Below are 18,239 nucleotides of genomic sequence, written 5' to 3' on the forward strand. Positions count from 1 at the left end.
TGCCTCTCATTTTCAGAGAAGTTCTTAACTGACCAATCAGCAGATTCCTCTCTGATTTAGTGTCTGAACTATTCTTTCCTAAGGAGGCCTCGGGCCCTTTAGTTCTATTCTTTGGTATATTTCTGGATAATGGGTACCCTACATTCATCGTTAATATTCCTTACTATTGTTTACTCTTAGAATTATTTTTGAGAATTCTTGTAAATATGGGCTAGCCTGGAACTTTACACATTATTGAAGATAACCTTGAACTTCTAGTTTTTCTTCCTTGTCTTCACCAGCGCTGGGATTATAGGATAGGAAACCACACCTAGGAGAATTTTTGCATCTTTGATGATATCCTTTGATGATATTTGGTAAAATGCAAATCACATATTTTAAAAAACAGAGATTCTCCTTAAGTAGCCCTGTCTCTTCTAGAACTCACGATGTGGAACATATTGGCATCAAACTCACAGATCCTCCAACATATGACCTAGTGCTGGTGTTATAGGAATACTCCACTCCACGTGACCAAGCACTTTTCTCTCTTGCTGTTTTACAGTAGAGCTAAGAAATTGTTTCGTTATCCAATGTCATGAAAATTACTCCCATGTTTTGTTTTTAAAGTTTCTTTTAGATTTTGGTTCTTTCTGAATTAATAGTTTTATAATGGTATGTGGCAAGGGCCTAGTTACATTCTTCTTCATGTGGATATCTATGTGTGCAATTAGACTTTTTCTTCAGAATTTCTTTGACTGCCAGCCCTCAAACAATGTCATGGAGCCTCATTATTAATTATGAAAGTTTGTCCTTTATCTTTGGCTTATTCCCCAACTACTTCTCATAACCTAAATTAACTGATTCTATTAATCTGGATTTAACTGATTCTATTAATCTGAATTTTTCCATGTTGCCTTTTACATCTCTTCTCTCTTGTTTGACATGTTTCACATCTTGCCGGCATATTCCTTGTGAGCCTGCATTCATCCAGAGTTTCTCTCTTTCCCCAGATATCCTGTCTATTCTCTCTTACCTAGCTATTGGTCATTCAGGTCTTATTAAACCAATAAAGAGATGTCTTTCAAATAAAGTGATTAAATATTTCACAACATTTCTCCCTTTTATCTAAGTTAAATGGAAATGTTAATTCTAACACAATAAAACTATATCAATAAGAACAATTATTAAATAAGAATTACATTTCCTTTTTACCTAGCTTCTCTGGATTGTGGATTAGAGTTTGGTTATCCTTTGCTTTACACATCACATGCATGCACGAGTGACATGCCATGTTTGCCTTTCTGTGTCTGAGTTACCTCATTCAGGATTTTTTTCTAGTTCCATCCATTTGTCTGCAAATTTCAAGATGCCATTGCTTTTGACTGCTGAGTAGTACTCCATTGTGTAAATGCACCACATTTTCTTTATCCATTCTGCAGTTGGTGGGTGTCTAGGTTGTTTCTAGATTCTGGCTATTACAAAATAACGTTTCTATGAACATAGTTGAACAAACATCGTTGTGGATGATTGTGCATCATTTTGTTATATGTCAAAGAGTGGTGTTGCTAAGTCTTGAGGTAAATTGATTACCAATTTTCTGAGAGACTACCGTACTGATTTCCAAAGTGATTGTACAAGTATGTGCAGCAATGAAGGAGAATTCTCCTTACTCTGCATCCTCTCCAACAAAATATGCCATCAGTGATTTTTTTTTTATCTGAGCCATTCTGATAGGTATAAGATGGTATCTTGGAGTCATTTTGATTTGCATTTAACTGATGGCTAAGGATCTTGAGTAAAGGGAGACCCTAAGAGGGACACACATGTGGAGTCCCAGGAAGGAAAATAGTTAAGATCTTCTGGTTAAATAGGAAGGAGACAGAAGGGAGAGGATGGGAACATGAAGGATCAAGAAGACAGAGTTGCAGGAGGTACAGAGGGGGAGAGTAATGAAAGAGATATCTAGAAGGAAGGAGCCATTATGGAGTTAGGCAGAAACTTGGTGTTAGAGAAATTCTCAGTAATCCACAAGGATGAGCCTAGCTAAGACTCTTAGTAATAGTGGAGAAGGTGTCTGAAAGGACCTTTCCCTTTAGTGAGATTAGTGACTATCCTAATTATCATCACAGAACCTACATCCAGTAACTGATGGAAGCAGATATGGTGACTCATGGCCAAGTACTTGGCTAAGCTCCTGGAGTTCAGTTGAGGAAAAGGAGGAGGGATTATGTGAACAAGGGGTGTGGTCAAGAGCAAGATGGCTAGAACTACAGAGACAACTGACCTGAGCTAGGGGGTGCTCACAGATTATGAACTGATGGCTAAGGAACCTGCATGTGACTGAACTAGACCCCCTGAATGTGGCTAACAGTTATTTGTTGGTGGAGGGAGTTGGCAGTAGCATCCCAGGTTCTTGAACTGGCTTTTTGGAGCCCATTCCCTATAGGGGGATGCCTTGCTAAACCTTAATGTGGAGGGTAGGGGCTTGGTTCTGCCTTAAGTTGGTACACCAGACTTCGTTGACTCCCTGAGGGAGGGCTTACCCCCTCTGAGAAGTGGATGGGTATAGGAAGTGGGGAAGTGGAGGGGTGAGATAAGGAGAGGGAGGGGAAAATGGGGTTGGTATGTAAAATGAAAAGTAAATTATTTAATACAAATATGAAAATAAAAAGTTAGGATTATTGTATAACAATATAAACAATGATATTTGATAGACTGGAAAATAAAGAGATGTACACAATTTTTAAAGAAAAGAAAGAATTACATTTACAATGTCCAATCAGTTAGTATTTGGCAAATGCAGAGAAATTATTTTCCATCCTATCATGATGAATTCAAAGTTTTATACCTAAACCACTTCTTTTTTGACTTTTATTACAAACCTCTAAATATTTAGACCTTATAATATTTTAGAAAAAAAAGTGAGTTTTTATGTCTCTCAACCTCATAAACTTTACAGCTCTTTTGTAAGTTTCTTTTCTGAACTTGGTAGCAAAAAAAAATGTAGCTGTAACTATCTAGTTATACAAACGTGTAACTATAGAGTCTTTAACTCCCATCAGCTACCCATGGGATAAAATTTTACCTGAGTAAACAGAGAGTACATGGCAAGAAACTTCCAAAACTATGGAGGAAACAGGGACAGTTGGCTGCATGGACTGTCACCTCATACTTGACTGAGCATACATTTACTGGATCTCAAAATTGTTATGATAAAATGTTACTGTGGACACACAGCTATCTCCAAGTCCATGAAGGCACAAGTAGGTTATACAAGCAAATGGCCCAAGTGGTCTTCGTGGCTACTTCCCTTCCACAGGTGAGTCTGTGGTCCCCATGAGCAGGTCCCTATTGTGAATTGAGGAAGAAGAGAAAGTTAGAAAACTCATAATGGTAATACATGGTTCTGTGTGACATTTCTGTCAAACCTGAACATGGCCAGCAAAGCACTGTTCCCTGTTTCTGGGATGTGCTTGAAGACAGAAGTGAGGAGAAACCTATACAGGGACAGAACACTGTCCATGACATTTGATTTGGAAGAACAAATTTCTCCAAGGTAAGAGTCTATATTGATGAGTGCATTTTGGTTCATGGGATGGTTATATTGGTAATGAACATCCATGGAATATAATAGTAAATTGTATAAAATGAGTGTGGAGAGATCTGTGGGTAGCCACTTAGAAATGGAAAGAATGGTAAGATGTTTCTGTCTCATGTGGATCCCCATCAAAGGTGTCCTCAAGAGAAAAGGGTGTGAAGAATTAAGTGGATGGGATGGCATTCTCTGCAGAAATTGGAGAAATTTGTTCTTCCAAATCAAATGTCATGGACAGTGTTCTCTGCAGACACCTGTGTACCCCTTTCCCAGGCCATCCTCCCACTGCTTGTCATGGTCCTCATCATTTTTTCTCTAGATATAAAACCAGAACACATTTTGAAGTGCTCATCTTACCAAATGAGTATATTCTTCCGTGGTCCATTAATGAGGCATTGTTAGCTGGGGACCAATTAAGAAGTCCCTGGTTGTGAGAGCTGTGGGCCTGCTGTCTTCTCTTTTTCTCCAAGCTCACCATCTTCTCCTTCAGGCCTGTGGGTCTACCTAGTGCAGATGAAAACCTCTAGAGTTTGACTGTTCCTTCATGCTGACCTCTGGGGTAGTAACAAGACCACCATGGAGTAGGCCAGGCTCTGAATAACAGTAGTGGTTTTTTTTTGGGGGGGGACCCCATGTACTATCATTAGGTTGAACTCACACAATTAAACATGTGATAGACATGGCAGATTCAGTCTCACTCAAAAGGCAAGTGCCCAGACCCTGGAGTTAGTTTTATCATTTGCTAGCTGACAGACTTTTGCCAAATCACTCCGATATTCTGGGTCTTTGCACACTGTCTGTGCAATGGGCAGGTAGGCCCATTCTTGACAATATCTTAGTGCTGCAGTCCTTTAAAAAGAGAGGGTGTGCAGTCCCTCAGTTGCAGCCATGAGTTCTGTTATGTTTGCTTGCCTTTTGGAGTCTTCGCTCAGAAAGGTGTATCATTCCTCCCTTACCCTAGGTTTTTGTTCACTCTTCTGTCTTTTACTTTTGCCAGATACCAAATACGCTTTCTGTGAGACTTTGGGATTTGTCACTTCTTCAAGTTCTGTCCCCATTATGGAACTGCTTTTGCTGCCATGTTGCTGAATTCCATGTCTAATGCAAATGGTCTGTGTGTGTCTCTTCTCTTGAGCCCATCCTTAAAAATCCATAATAAAATATCTAAGACTAAACTCAACAGAGCCAGGATGGTTGTTTCGATATATGATGCTCAATCAGTTCTGTCTGCTTCTCTATAAATGTGTTTCTTTATCAATCCTGGGGGAGAAGAAGTTCTGCCTGGACTCCACTGCCTTCCAGAGATAACCAGGATCAACAACAGGAGTAAGAAGAGCTGAGGTTAGAGCTGTGGAACAAGGCTTAGCAATCGCACTTCAGGGACCAAGGTGCATCTGATCCAGTGCTGGTTGGCAATTACTAAAGTGTAAACACACCCATGCTGGCCAATGTCATGGTGCTACGCATGACACTGAACAGCAGTTTCAACCAGCAAAGGTGCCACACTAAACAACTACTAGAAAACAGAGCACAGGGAAATGGTTGTTCATCAGGGTGTGCAGAGCTCAGAGATTTTGTTGGCTTCACTTTTTTTTTAAATTTATTTATTTATTAAGGATTTCTGCCTCCTCCCCGCCACCGCCTCCCATTTCCCTCCCCCTCCCCCGATCAAGTCCCCCTCCCTCATCAGCTCGAAGAGCAATCAGGGTTCCCTGCCAAGGCCAGCTGGCCTGGGTCTGAAAAAGCATGGGATACAACCAGACTTGCTGAACATAGCAGACAATGAGGACTACTGAAAACTCAAGAACAATGGCAATGGGTTTTTGATCCTACTGTACGTACTGGCTTTGGGGGAGCCTAGGCAGTTTGGATGCTCACCTTACTAGACCTGGATGGAGGTGGGCGGTCCTTGGCTTCACTTTTTTTTAATGCTCTGATTCAGACTCTAACCTCAAGCATTCTATTTACTCAGAGGCTATACAGCTGAGTCACATACCTACACACTGTCTTGTTTCCAATACAATTTATTTAACTGTCATTTTATAATTACCTTTGACTATTGACTGTGTTTAAGGAGCAGTTCACAGGAATTCTAGCCCTTTATCAATCAATTGCTCTCAGCAGGAAGTCTTTTTAGTCCGGTCATCTCCTTCTGAATCCTTGGGAAACCAAGACACAGACAGAAGCGGGGATGAAGATTAGAAGTCATAGGACATGGGCCAGCTCTTGTGAGAGAGGGCTGACATCACCACATTTTACTTTCTAGCCAGTCTAGAAAGGACATAAGTTACTATTGGAATTCTACATAAGAGGCAACCAAGGCAGAATAACAGCAAGTTCAAAGAATGTACTCCAGAGCTTGATGTATTTGGACCCAAATTCTCATTTGTATCTAAAAGACATGAGCCCATCGGAGAGTTTTCTCACTCCATTGTCATGGGGCTGTCAGTGCTAACTTCCATATTGCTATGTCATGGTTGACTCTGTTTGTTCGTTGGTTTATATGAGCATTTTTTCTGCATGAATGTACATATTGCACATACATCTGTGGTTCCTGGGGAGGTCAGAAGAGCACACCAGATCCTCTAGAACTGGAGATATAGATGGTTGTAACGGGCCATGTGTGTGCTTGGAAACATACTGGGTGTTCTGCAGAAGCAGTAAATCTACTTTGTCTCATAGCCACCCTCTGGCTCCATTATTGATGACTCTTCATTAGCACCAGAGTGACTGGGTAACTAGCTCAGATACTACATAGCTAAGCAGAGAGGACTGGGATTGCCACAAGGTAGCTGAGGAAGGAAGAGGACTGTGACTCAAATATGGACTCACTGAGTGTCAGGGTTCAGGGTTTGGGCAGCAAAAGAGGAATCAAAATGAGAACTTAATTTCTAAACCTGTGTAACCAGGTGACCAGATCCCACTCCTCTTCTCTGAGCTGCTCTTAGTCCCCAATTAGTCTAGAAAAGGGAACAGGTCACCATTACTCCCCCTGTGGATTGTCTCCTCCTGTTCTGTCCCCAAGGGTCTCCCTGTAGTGCTCTTGTTGACAGCATCCAGGAATCATCTTAGCATCCCTACTGGGAAGAGAAATGGCCCTTTCCCATCACTCCTGGGGAAGCTCAGAGAGGAGGCAGGGTCATAAAACCTCAACAACTGGTCCCAATGGGAAGAGGTGAAGATGTCTGAGCTTGTCTTTGTTAAGCGGGATTTTATAGGGGCCATCTTTTGGATCAAGGGCTGGCCTACTCGCAGAGGAAGTGAAAGACTCAGTCCCTCAAACTCTACAGCACCTTGGAATATTTCTGGAGACTGAGCTGCCAAGAATCAGTAATCAGTTGTTTTATGGGGCCTCCTCTTAACATCTAGAAACTGCCATCAGTGACACCTTCCCTGGATTTACAAGTGGTAAAGTGGTCACTGGTGTTTAGTTTGTGGGTGGGGCTCAGGAAAGTGGGTCTAGAGGTAATAATTAGCCTAACCATCCATCTCCAGATCCTCTGTGCATACATCTCAAACTCCCCAGACCTCTTCCCACATTGCCTGCCCTTTTTCTTCTTTTTCTCAACCTTGCGTCCTTACTTCTTTCTTCCTTCCTCCTGATAATAGATATTTACAGATAGATTTTCTGTTCCCAATCATGTTGATAAAGAATATGGAGTCCCGAGCTCAAAGATCCCAAGTGAAGTCGAAAGCCATATCCCTGAGACAGCAGTGATCATCAATGTCTTTAAAGGAGTTCTCACACACCACAGAATTACAGCTGAATGAACTTTGAAGACAGGGAAATCATATTTGTTTTAATTTCCTGCTGGAAGGTCGGTGGTTAGTCTACTCTAGCCTAGCTTGGCTTAATTTTGCTATGTATTCAAGTATATTCTAGGACACCTGATCCTAAACCTTCCAGATTTGCGCTTTGTAGGTTGTGGCTAATACATGCAGAATTTTCTGACCTGTTACTCAATCCTGATGTCTTTATCTGTGAGTCCAGGGCTCATGGAATTGGGTCACCTTCCTGCTGGTACACTGTAAGCGAAGTAACTATAACTAGCTGCAGATCCCTAAATGGTGTCCCTATGTCATAGAAATCAAACCTTGAATTCTCTTACCTCGGATCTTTCTACATTCAGTACATCCCAGGGCCTCCCACACTCAGACACCAGAGGAAATCTCCTCATGAGAGCTGGTCTGTGACTAGCCATCCAGCTCTGTCCTAGGAGGGCTCTGACCTGTGCTGAGTCTCCATAAGCTCAACTAGATGGACAATGTGAAGACTTAATCTTCTTCTCCTCCCCACTTAAGAGTCTGTGCGCCAGAAGCAGGCCTCAAATGGCAGGCATGGGAGCTCATTAAAGGCTTTTGGCAGTCCAGATAGGAGCAAAAGGGAAAACTTTGAAAAACCCCTGCATGAAACACGAAGAACACGTTGAGGAGAAAATGGCCAGCACTGAGAAAGGGAAGTGGAGACAAAGTTCTGCCCATAAAGAAGAAATTATTTGCATTTGATCCCTGTCAGGAAGGGGCAATCAGTTTCTCCAGTAAACTGGAGTGTGCTAATCAGTGACACTCTACTCTTGGAAGCATGTTCAGGAGCAGCTAAGCAACAGGAGACTGACTGCAGGGATTTGGTTTCCGCTGGATATTTTTGTTTTGCTTTTAGGTTTTTTTCTTTAATTTCTGTAGTTTAATATGTTTTTAAAATAGTACAGAAAAAACATAAAGTTATGTGGAGAGGGTCTGGAAGAATTTGGAGGAGGGGAGGGATAAGATCGGAGTACATTATATGAAAATAATTTTTAACAGTTAAAGAAAAACTAAAGAATGTGTTGGAGGAAAATGCAGAGGCAGGAGGCACATGGAGACACTGATGCAGAAATGCCGTGAGGGAGGATGGGCTCCTGACCTGGGTGGAAAGGAAGTACAGCCGTGAGGGTTATGAGCAGTAGACTGGTCAGGAGGGGGGATAGGACAGGGAAGTTGGAGATTGAAGATGTTTTGAAGTCTCATATTTCTACTCCCATCAAAAACAATTCCCACCATAGTCATTGTCTTGCTGGTTAACATGAGTGGCATCCTAGTTCATACTATTGTGAGCAGTGTTTAGAAATTTCCCTTACATTTCTTTCCTTGAGCATGTATTTGTATGTGTCTATGTGCTTACATATTGTTTCAGAAGTACAGTTGATATTTATATTGCTGGGCAATGTATTAATGTGTTCAACTTTAGGGAGTACAACCAGGAACACACTAAAGGGATCATTTCATTTACTCTTCATTTGGATCTAGTTATTCTAGTCACTAGTAGAGAACTGTTATTGTAGCCAGGCTGGTATGGGTGTGGTGATGCGAGACCGAGAAGAGGAGGTGGGCGCTGGCGCTGTGCTGTTCTTTGCAATATCCAGATGTAATGGTGCTGAGAACCTCAGCCTCCTCAGTGCTCACTGGACAGCTGCCTTTGAAATGCTCTGTAAGTGCTCGCTTCGGCAGCACATATACTAAAATTGGAACGATACAGAGAAGATTAGCATGGCCCCTGCGCAAGGATGACACAAATTCGTGAAGCGTTCCATACTTTTAGTACTGGAGGGCATATTACAGGGCGTGGCAAGAATATTATGCTGTTGCTTCCCACTCGTACTATTGGAATGCTCAGAGACATCCCAGTTGGATGGCTGCCTACCAGATTAATACAGTGTATCTCCAAGAAATGATGCGCAGTAACCAGTGATGACCATAGACTGTCAGCAGTAATGGATATGCACTCTTCACCTGGAGTAAGTGGGGGATGGTGGCATTTTGGAGGAACTTGAGAGGACTTTGAGGCTTTCTACTGGGGCACAGCTATTTTTCAGATTATTTTGACTTGGTCCAGGAATATTCTTTTTTTTTCCAATTTCATCAGATTTGCAAGAGAATTTTTAGAACTTGGATCCAAAGATCCCCAAGGTGCCACTTCATGTAGGCTGTTCCCAAAAGAAACCTTTTAAAAGGTGATGTATATGGCACTCCTTAAATAAAAATAGTTAAAATTTGAAAAAAAAAATGCTCTTTAAATACAGCTCACTGATCTACTGGAACATCTGTTGTTATGTTTCTGGTTTTTTAAGTTTTGTATAAACATTTTGAGTATTTTTTTTTTGCTTATTCTAGATTACCGTTACTTTTTCCTTGAAGGAAAATGTTCTTTTAAAGAAATCTTACCGTTGTTTCCCCTAAAATGATAGATATATTTATCTAAATTGAATCTGAAAAATGTAGTTTCTTTAGATTTATCACTTATAGCAATATTACACCTGTAATTGATTGTTTGTGAGCAGAGGTGGAAGTAAGAGAAAAAAGTAGTAACTTTCCTGCTCACATATCCACATGATCCATCAGCATTCCCGGGGGAGACTATAATGTCTCCAGTCATTCCTCACGTGACCCTACTGTGTTACTCACAGGACTATTTGTGTGGGGGCCTGTGTCTGACTGACATTTGGTCTACCTTCTTCATCTACTTGTTTACTCTATTTTACATATGTCTGTGGTGTGTGTGTGTGTGTGTGTGTGTGTGTGTGGCCAGAGACTGACCTGGGATCCTTCCTCAGTTGCTCTCACCTTATTCATTGAGTCAGGGTCTCCCAGTTGACCCCAGTGTTCATCATTTCAGTTGGTGTAGGTAGCCCTCTTATTCTGGGGATCCTACGTCTCTGCTAACTGGATCTGGAATGAGAATGTGAGACTGCACATGACCTGTTATGTGTTATGTGCTGTTTCCAGGAGTTCCGTGACATGCTTTAGATAGTCATCATAATCCTGAGAAGTGAGTGTCATCAGTCTAATTTTATAGATGAAGAGACTGAGGCATTGGGAGGATCAGTAACTTGAGAAGAACAGGCAGAACTGAACAATATGCTCAGAACCACACACCCTCCTTTCTTTTCTTAATTAAGGAGTATTATTTCTATTTATTTTAAGTATATACCTATTTGCCTACATGCATATCTGTGCATCATGTGTGTGTCAGGCCTGTGGATGTCCAAGAAGGAAGTCAGATCACCTGAAACTGGAGTCATGCATCTCTGAGCTGTCTGATTCCCTAGAAGAGCAGTCAGTGCTCTTAACCTTTGAGCCATCTCACCAGCCTTTATCTTCCATTTCTACCTCTAGAGCTGGCCTGTGTCAGGTGACTCATAGATGAATGTGATTCTCTTCCAGGCTCCACCATGTGGATGATTCCAGGACAGAACCAAACCAAGGTTTCTGAGTTTATCCTGCTTGGCTTCTCCAGTGACCCCACGACCAACAGCATCCTCTTCATTGTGTTCCTTCTCATCTACCTGAGCTCAGTCATGGGCAATGGGCTCATCGTCATGCTGATCTGCATGGACATACAGCTGCACACTCCCATGTACTTCTTCCTCTGCATACTCGCCATGTTGGATATGGGTTATGTCACCACCACTATGCCCCAGATGTTGGTGCATCTTCTTGCTCACTCTCACACCATCTCTTTTGCTGGCTGCTGGATACAGATGTATGTGTTTGGTGCTCTGGCTACTACTGAGTGTACCTTGTTTGTTGTCATGGCTTATGACAGATATGTGGCCATTTGCTACCCACTGCATTACACTGTCATCCTCAACTGGGGACTGTGCATACGGTTGGCATCTGGGTCTTTAGTCTGTGGTTTCTTGTCTGCTTTGTTACATACATTCTTCACCATGAGTCTGCCATATTGTGGGCCCAACAAAGTCAATCACTACTTCTGTGAAGGTCCTTCAGTGCGTAGCCTGGCTTGCATGGATACCCACCTCATTGAGATGGTAGACCTGATCTTGAGTGTTTTTGTGGTTGTTACCCCAATTTCCCTCATAGTGGCCTCCTACGTTCATATTGCCATGGCAAGTCTCAAGATCAAGTCCACCCAAGCCCGTTTCAAGGCCTTTTCTACCTGTGCCTCCCACCTAACTGTGGTCATACTCTTCTATGGTCCGGCCTCTTATATCTACATGAGGCCCAACTCCAGCTACTCTCCTGAGCGAGACAAGCAGATCTCACTCTTTTACAATGCCTTCACAGCCTTGCTCAACCCTGTGGTCTACAGTCTGAGGAACAAGGACATCAAGAGGGCATTTCTCAAGGTGATAGGGCACAATAGGGTGGACTAGTGAACCAGGATCCAGGAGAAGCTGGAGTGGAATATTCACAGGGATAGTAGTGTCTTATGTAACTGGTCTGTGCCTTTCAACCAAGGTAACTTTTACTAATTGGAACAAACCCCAACTTTGAGCCAAATTTGAAAGCAGAAACATAAGGGCCAAATGCCCTGTGATGGCTGACATCAGAATTATTACCTAGAAGGAACCTGGAAATTGATGGGGTCCCAGTCATTAATCTAATGTCTCCTTTTGTAATTTTTTTATGTGTCTAGATTATAATCCTGGATGATTTGTATAGAAATAATTTTTCTTAAATACATATTTGTTTTGTACAAATCAGGCCAAATGCCCTATCATACTGTGGAACTATTTCAGTTAACAAATCTTCTTGTTGATAAATCTGTGCCCATTTTCCTAGTATGCCAATTGGCAATATAAGTAGTCATTTTGTCTCCTATGCCAGGGAATTTTGACTTAGTATTTCACCTGTGGAGGGGAGGGAAGGATGTATACTATCTTCTGGAACTACTTCCAGCTGAAACTAGGACATATTCGTCAGGAACTAGGAAAGCTGAAATGCTAGTCAAAGGCTGGGAAATGGAGCGCTCATCAGAATCATCTGGTACTCTGCCCCAGCTGAAGAGATGGGGAACAATCTCATCAGCTGGACTGGTTCACATCAGCTTTCAGCAAGTCCAGAGCTCAACAACTTGCAGTCCACACGTGCTTGCTGGATTGTGTCTGTCAGCCTAGTGGAAATCTGCTGAAACAAATAGAGACTGGGGACAGAAGTTAAAATTTAGGAACTTAGAGGAAAACCTTGCATTTGTAACTTTCAGGCCCATAGTTCTAGTAATTAGGGAAGGGAAAGAGCCCCAAGACTATTCCTCTGGAATAGACAAGTGGGGGAGCTCAGACTGTACTTATCAGGAGTCCATTGACCTGTGACAGGTGGATCCAGGTCATATGACCTCTTTAATCCCATGAAGCTTACATGAATTTTTAGCTCACAAAAAGTAAAATTTCTAGATATGTTAGCATTAATCATTACTGGAATCCACGTTGTAAAATATCTGAAGTAGGCTCACACCTTTGGGTACCATCAAAAACTATATAGGCTTGGATTAAAAAACATGAACATTTTTTCCTTTGTCCAGAGAGTTGATTTTTTCCTTTGTCCAGAATATTGATTGGACGAGATAATTTTAGCCTGATGAAAATCACCTTTAAGTCTATATTTAGAAAACAAAGTATTTAAAATCTTGAGCTTGTGAATGAATGAAGTGCTGTGCCAGCTTATCAGAACTCCATTGATCAATGTTAAAACGCTGAACTTTTGAAATCTTAATGCAACAGCAGCATAGAAGAGGAAAGAATTCTGAAACAATTCCCAGTTTTCACACGCATTAAATTTCCTTCTTATACCTTTACACCTTGCACTTACACATCTGTAATCATTTTCTTAGACCCTCAGAATTTGTACGGACTTTAAACCTTTCTCTTTCCATATAATAACTTACCAAAGACATGAGAGGTTATTCTTGAGAACAGTCATTACAAGGCATGTTCCTTTATTGAAAAGTTACACCTGAAACCTATTTGTTCTTTAATGTGAAGCCTTTTAGCATGGCAATTCTGTCTATTTTTTTCTTAAATTCTGTCTATTTTTTCTTAACAAGAGACCTAGTAGCTCTAAGGGAAGTAACAAGGTGGCTACAGCCTTGGGGGAAGGAGCTGTCAAAGTGCACAGATATTTCTAGCTTTTCATGTAGGCACAAGTAGTTACATGAGGAAGTGGCCCAGGTGAACTACTCTGGCTACACCCTTTCCACAGCCTGAACCCAAGGACAGTTCCCTATTGTGGATTGAGGAAGAGGAACAAACTCATGCTGGTTACACATGGTTCTGTGTGACATGAGTGCCCCACCTGATAGTGGACAGCTGAGCGCTGGCAGGATGTGCCTGAAAACAGTGCTGAGGAGAAACCCTTCCAGGGCACAGAACACTGCCTATGACATTTGTTGTTCCTTTGGTTTCGAAAGAGAAATGTCTTCCAGGTGAGAGTCTATATTGTGGTCCATGGGCTGGTTACATGGTCACGAACATCCATGGAATATAAAATCAAATTGGAGAGAATGAGTGTGGAGAGATCTGTGGGTAGCCTTCTTAGAGATGGATAAGAATGGTAAGATGTTTCTGTCTCATGTGGATCCCATCAAAGGTGTCCTCAACAGGAAGGATATGAAGAATTAAGTGGATGGGATGGTGTTCTCTGCAGACACCTGTCTGCTCCTTTCCCTGTCTATCCTCTCGCTGATTGTCATGGTCATTCATCTTCATTTCCTTCTCTGAATACAAAATCAGAAAACTGTTTGAAGTACTCATTTTACCAAATGAGTATTTTATTACATGCTCCATTAATGAAGCATTGTCAGCTAGGAGACAATTAAGAAGTTCCTGGTTTTATGAGTGAGTACATATGATATTTGTCCTTCTGGGTCTGTGTTACCTCACTCAATGTGATGTTTTCTAGATCCATCCATTTGCCTGCAAATTTCAAGATGTCATTACTTTTTTTCTGCTATGTAGTACTCCATTGTGTAAATGTACCCCATTTTCTTTATCCATTCTTCGGTCAAGGGGCATTTAGGTTGTTTCCAGATTCTGGCTATGACAAACAATGCTGCTATGAACATAGCTGAGCACATTTGAGCATCCTTTGGATATATACCCAAAAGTGGTATTGCTGGATCTCCAAAAAAGTTTTTTCCTAATATGTACTCACATGTAAGTGGCTTTTAGACATAAAGCAAAGAAAACCAGCCTACAAATCACAATCCCAGAAAACCTGTACAACATGAGGACCCTAAGAGAGACATACAAGGATCTAATCTACATGGGAACTAGAAGAAGAGAATATTTCCTGAGTAAAATGGTAGCATGGACTTTGGGAGAGTATTGAAGGAGAAGGGAGAAGAGAAGAGGAAGCAGAGAAAAATTACAGCTCATTAAAATCATTTTTAAAAAGAAGTTCCTGGTTTTGAGAGCTGAGGATCAGCTAGCTGCCTTCTCTTTTCTGAAAGTTCACCATCTTCTTTAGGTCTGTGGGTCCACCTAGTGCAGGTGGAAACCTCTAGAGTTTGACATTTCTGCCATACTGACCTCTTGGGTGGTGCCATGACCATTGTGGAATGGGCCCAGCTCTGAGTAACAGGAGCCTTTTGGTTAGAGCAGAGATACAGCCATTATCCCGAATTCACACAAATATGTGAAAGACATGGCAGATTAAGCCTCACCCAAAAGGCAAGTGGCCAGGCCCTGGAGTTGGTTCTACCATTCATTAGTCGGGTGACCCTTACCAAATTTCTCCTGTCTTGTGGGTCACTGCTCATTTATCTGTGCAAATGGTATGTGGTATCATGCTTGGGAAACTATTGGGAGCTGCAGTCTTTTTTTTTTAAAAAAAAAAAAACAAACAAACAGGGTGTGCAGTCATTTGTACCCTTCATGAGGCTTGGATGTGTCTGCCTACCTTTTTATGTCCTCACTCAGAAAGGTGTAACATTCCCCCAACCTCCATGTATTTTAAATCTTCCTTGTATTTTTATTTTAACAGAAACAAAATATATATTCTGTGGGACTTTGGGCTTTTCCACTTTTTCCAAGCTCTGTCTCTAGCATGTAACTACTTTGCTGCCATGTTGCTGGCATACATGCCTGACTCCAATAGAGTGTGTGTCTCTATGTCTGTGTCTTTCTTGAGCTCCAACCAATACATCTTTAATAAAATATCCAAAACTAAACCCAAAAGAACCAAGGTGGCTATTTCTATATGTGACATTCAATGTTCAAAATTCAACGGGTTCTGTATTCCTCTTCTCAGAATTTCTGTTTCCTTATCAGTCCTAGTGGAGAAGAATCTCTGCCTGGACTTGACTGCCTCTCACAGCTGATGAGAATCAACAACAGGAGTGAGGAGAGTTGGGGGTCAGAGTTGTAGAACAAAGTTTAGCAATAGCCCTGAAGGGGCAAAGGTGCTTCTAATTAATGATGATTGCCAATTACTAAGGTGTAAACACACCCATGATGGCCAATGTCATGGTTGCAATACATGTCACTGAACAGCAGTTGAGATCACGTGTCATTATACAGTGTTTCAACCAGCAAATGCATCAAACTAAATGAGTTTCCACCTGCAGTAGGTGAACCCACAGGCCTAAAGTAGAAGAAGGTGAGCTTTCAGAAAGGAGAAGGCAGCTGGCCATCTGCTAGAACACAGAGCACAGGAAAATGGAGTTGCTCATCAGGACTGCAGAGTTCAGAGATTTTGTTGCCTTTACTTTTTTTAATGCTAAGATTCAAACTCCAACCTCAAGCAATCTATTTACTCAGGTGCCTACAGCTCAACCACATTGTTAGGGACTCTTTGTTTCCAATACAATTTATGTAATTGTCATTTCATAATTAACCTTTACTATTGGCTGTGTTTAAGAAGCAGCTCAAGGGAATTCTTACCCCTTATCAATCACTCTAACCAGGAAGACTTTATCATCCAGTCTTCTCTTTCTGAATCCTTAGGAAACCAAGACACAGACAGAAGGCAGCGATGGAGATATGAGGTCAGGGAACACTGGCTAGAACTTGTGGCCAGGTTACGGGTATCACCATATTTTATTCCTCTAGTCAGCCTAGAAGGAAGGAGGTTACTGTTAGAATTATACAAAAGAGGCAACTGAGGCAGAATGACAGCAAGTTCAAGAGAACATGATCCAGAGTTAGATGTATTTGGACTCAAATTCTAATTGGCATCCAAGAAACATGAGCCCCTCAGAGAGTTTTCTTACTCCATTGTTATGGAGATGTCACTGCTGACTTCCATGTTGCTATGTAATGCTTTACTCTTTTAGTTTGTTTATTTATATGAGCATTTTGCATGCATGTTTGCTGTACAGCACATGCATTTGTGGTCCCTGGGGAGGTCAGAAGAGGGCACCAGATCCTCTAGAACTGGAGCTATAGATGGTTGTGAGCTGCGATATTGGGTGCTGGGAATCAAACTTGGTGTTTTGAAAGAGCAGGAAGTTCACTTTTTCTCATAGCCCAGCCCCCATTGTTGTTGACTCTTTATTCATGTGGGATTGCCCTCTGTATGCTGTGGCTCATTGGCTAACGAATAAAGCTGCTTTATTTATTTACACCAGCAGGGCAGAATAGAGTAAAGCAAATATTCCAAGCAGGGATAGGGATAGAGGAGAAAGTAGGCAGAGTCAGGGAGACACCATGTAGCCATTGGAGGAGAAAGATGTCACAGCACTGGTACTGGTAAACCACAAACCTCATGGTAAGATATAAAATAATAGAATTGGGCTAATTTAAGATGTAAGAGCTAGCTAGAAGTACACTTAAACTATCCACCAAACAGTATTGCAATTAATATAGCTTCTGTGTGATTATCTCAGGTCTGGGCAGCCAGGAAATGAATGAGCAGCCTCCAACTACACTTCATTAGCTCTACAGCGTCTGGGTAAGTGTTGCAAGTCTTTTCCTATCCCGCCAGCCAGCTCCCAATTCATGACATGGAGACGTTTTATTAATTATGAAAACTTGGCCAATAGCTTAGGCCCATTTCTAACTAGCTTTTATAACTTAAATTAACCCATATCTTTTCATCTATGTGTTCCACGTGACACATGACTGTTACCTCTCCTCCTGCATGTCTTGCTTTTTCGCCATATCTTGGCATCTCTGTCCTTTTTCTCAGCATCCTCTCTACCCTAAAACCCTGCCTCACTATTGGCCATTCAGCTTTTTATTAAACCAGTCTAAGAGACACATCTTCACAGTGTAAAAATGGTTTTTCCACAACAGACAACTTGTGAAGATATTATACAGCAAATAAGGGAGGACTTTGATTTACCTCAATGTAGTTAAGGAAGAAAGAGGACTATGACATAAACATTGTCTCATGGAGTGTCAAGGCTCAGGGTTTGGGCATGAAAGAGAAATCAGAATGAGGACTTAAGTCCTTGACCTGTGTCTTAGGTGACCAGGCTTCACCTCTTCTTCTCGGATCTGCTCATACCTCCAATTAGTCTAGAAAAGGTCACCACTCCTCCACCTGTGGGTTGTATCTTCCTGCTCTGTCCCCAAGGGTCTCCCTGGTAGTAGTCTTGTTGCCAGCATCTGGGCATCATCCTGCATCCCTACTGGGAACAAAAATGGCCCTTTCCCAGCTCTCCTAGGGATCAGTGATGAGGCAGGGCCATAAAACCTTAGCATCTGGACCCACTGGGTAGAAGTGAAAATGTCTGAGCTTGCCTTTGTTAAGCAGGATTTTATAGTCATTACCTTCAGGAGCCAGCACTGGCCTACTTGCAGAGGAAGTGAGAGATTTAGCCCCTCAAACTCTACAGAACCTTGGAATTTTTCTGGAGATTGAGCTGCCGAGAATCCCAACTCTCTGGACTTAGGGGCCTTCACCTTTTAGTCTCTTTCCTATTAGAGAAAGAAACAGCTAG

The 18,239-nt window shown here is 41.7% G+C and overlaps 1 protein-coding gene and 1 non-coding gene across 2 annotated transcripts; both read left to right on the forward strand.

The window, feature by feature from the left end:
* The first annotated feature begins 9,048 nt into the window (after window positions 1–9,048).
* Window positions 9,049–9,153, forward strand: LOC121448995. The gene has a single exon (XR_005974455.1). It is a non-coding gene; the product is annotated as a U6 spliceosomal RNA (small nuclear RNA).
* A 1,589-nt stretch (window positions 9,154–10,742) lies between these two features.
* LOC121448616 (olfactory receptor 2A12-like) lies at window positions 10,743–11,730 on the forward strand. Its single transcript, XM_041652750.1, has one exon. It carries the CDS (start codon window positions 10,786–10,788, stop codon window positions 11,728–11,730), a length of 945 nt encoding a protein of 314 aa, XP_041508684.1. The 5' UTR covers window positions 10,743–10,785.
* The last annotated feature ends 6,509 nt before the right edge of the window (window positions 11,731–18,239 follow it).

Source organism: Microtus oregoni, unplaced genomic scaffold (genome assembly GCF_018167655.1).
Source record: "Microtus oregoni isolate MIOR12 unplaced genomic scaffold, Mior012 000005F_ref0000423, whole genome shotgun sequence".
Taxonomy (NCBI): Eukaryota; Metazoa; Chordata; class Mammalia; order Rodentia; family Cricetidae; genus Microtus; species Microtus oregoni.

What these genes read in the sequence shown, in the direction of transcription:
- LOC121448616 (XM_041652750.1), top strand. Translation starts at nt 10,786, where the DNA reads ATGTGGATGATTCCAGGACAGAACCAAACCAAGGTTTCTGAGTTTATC.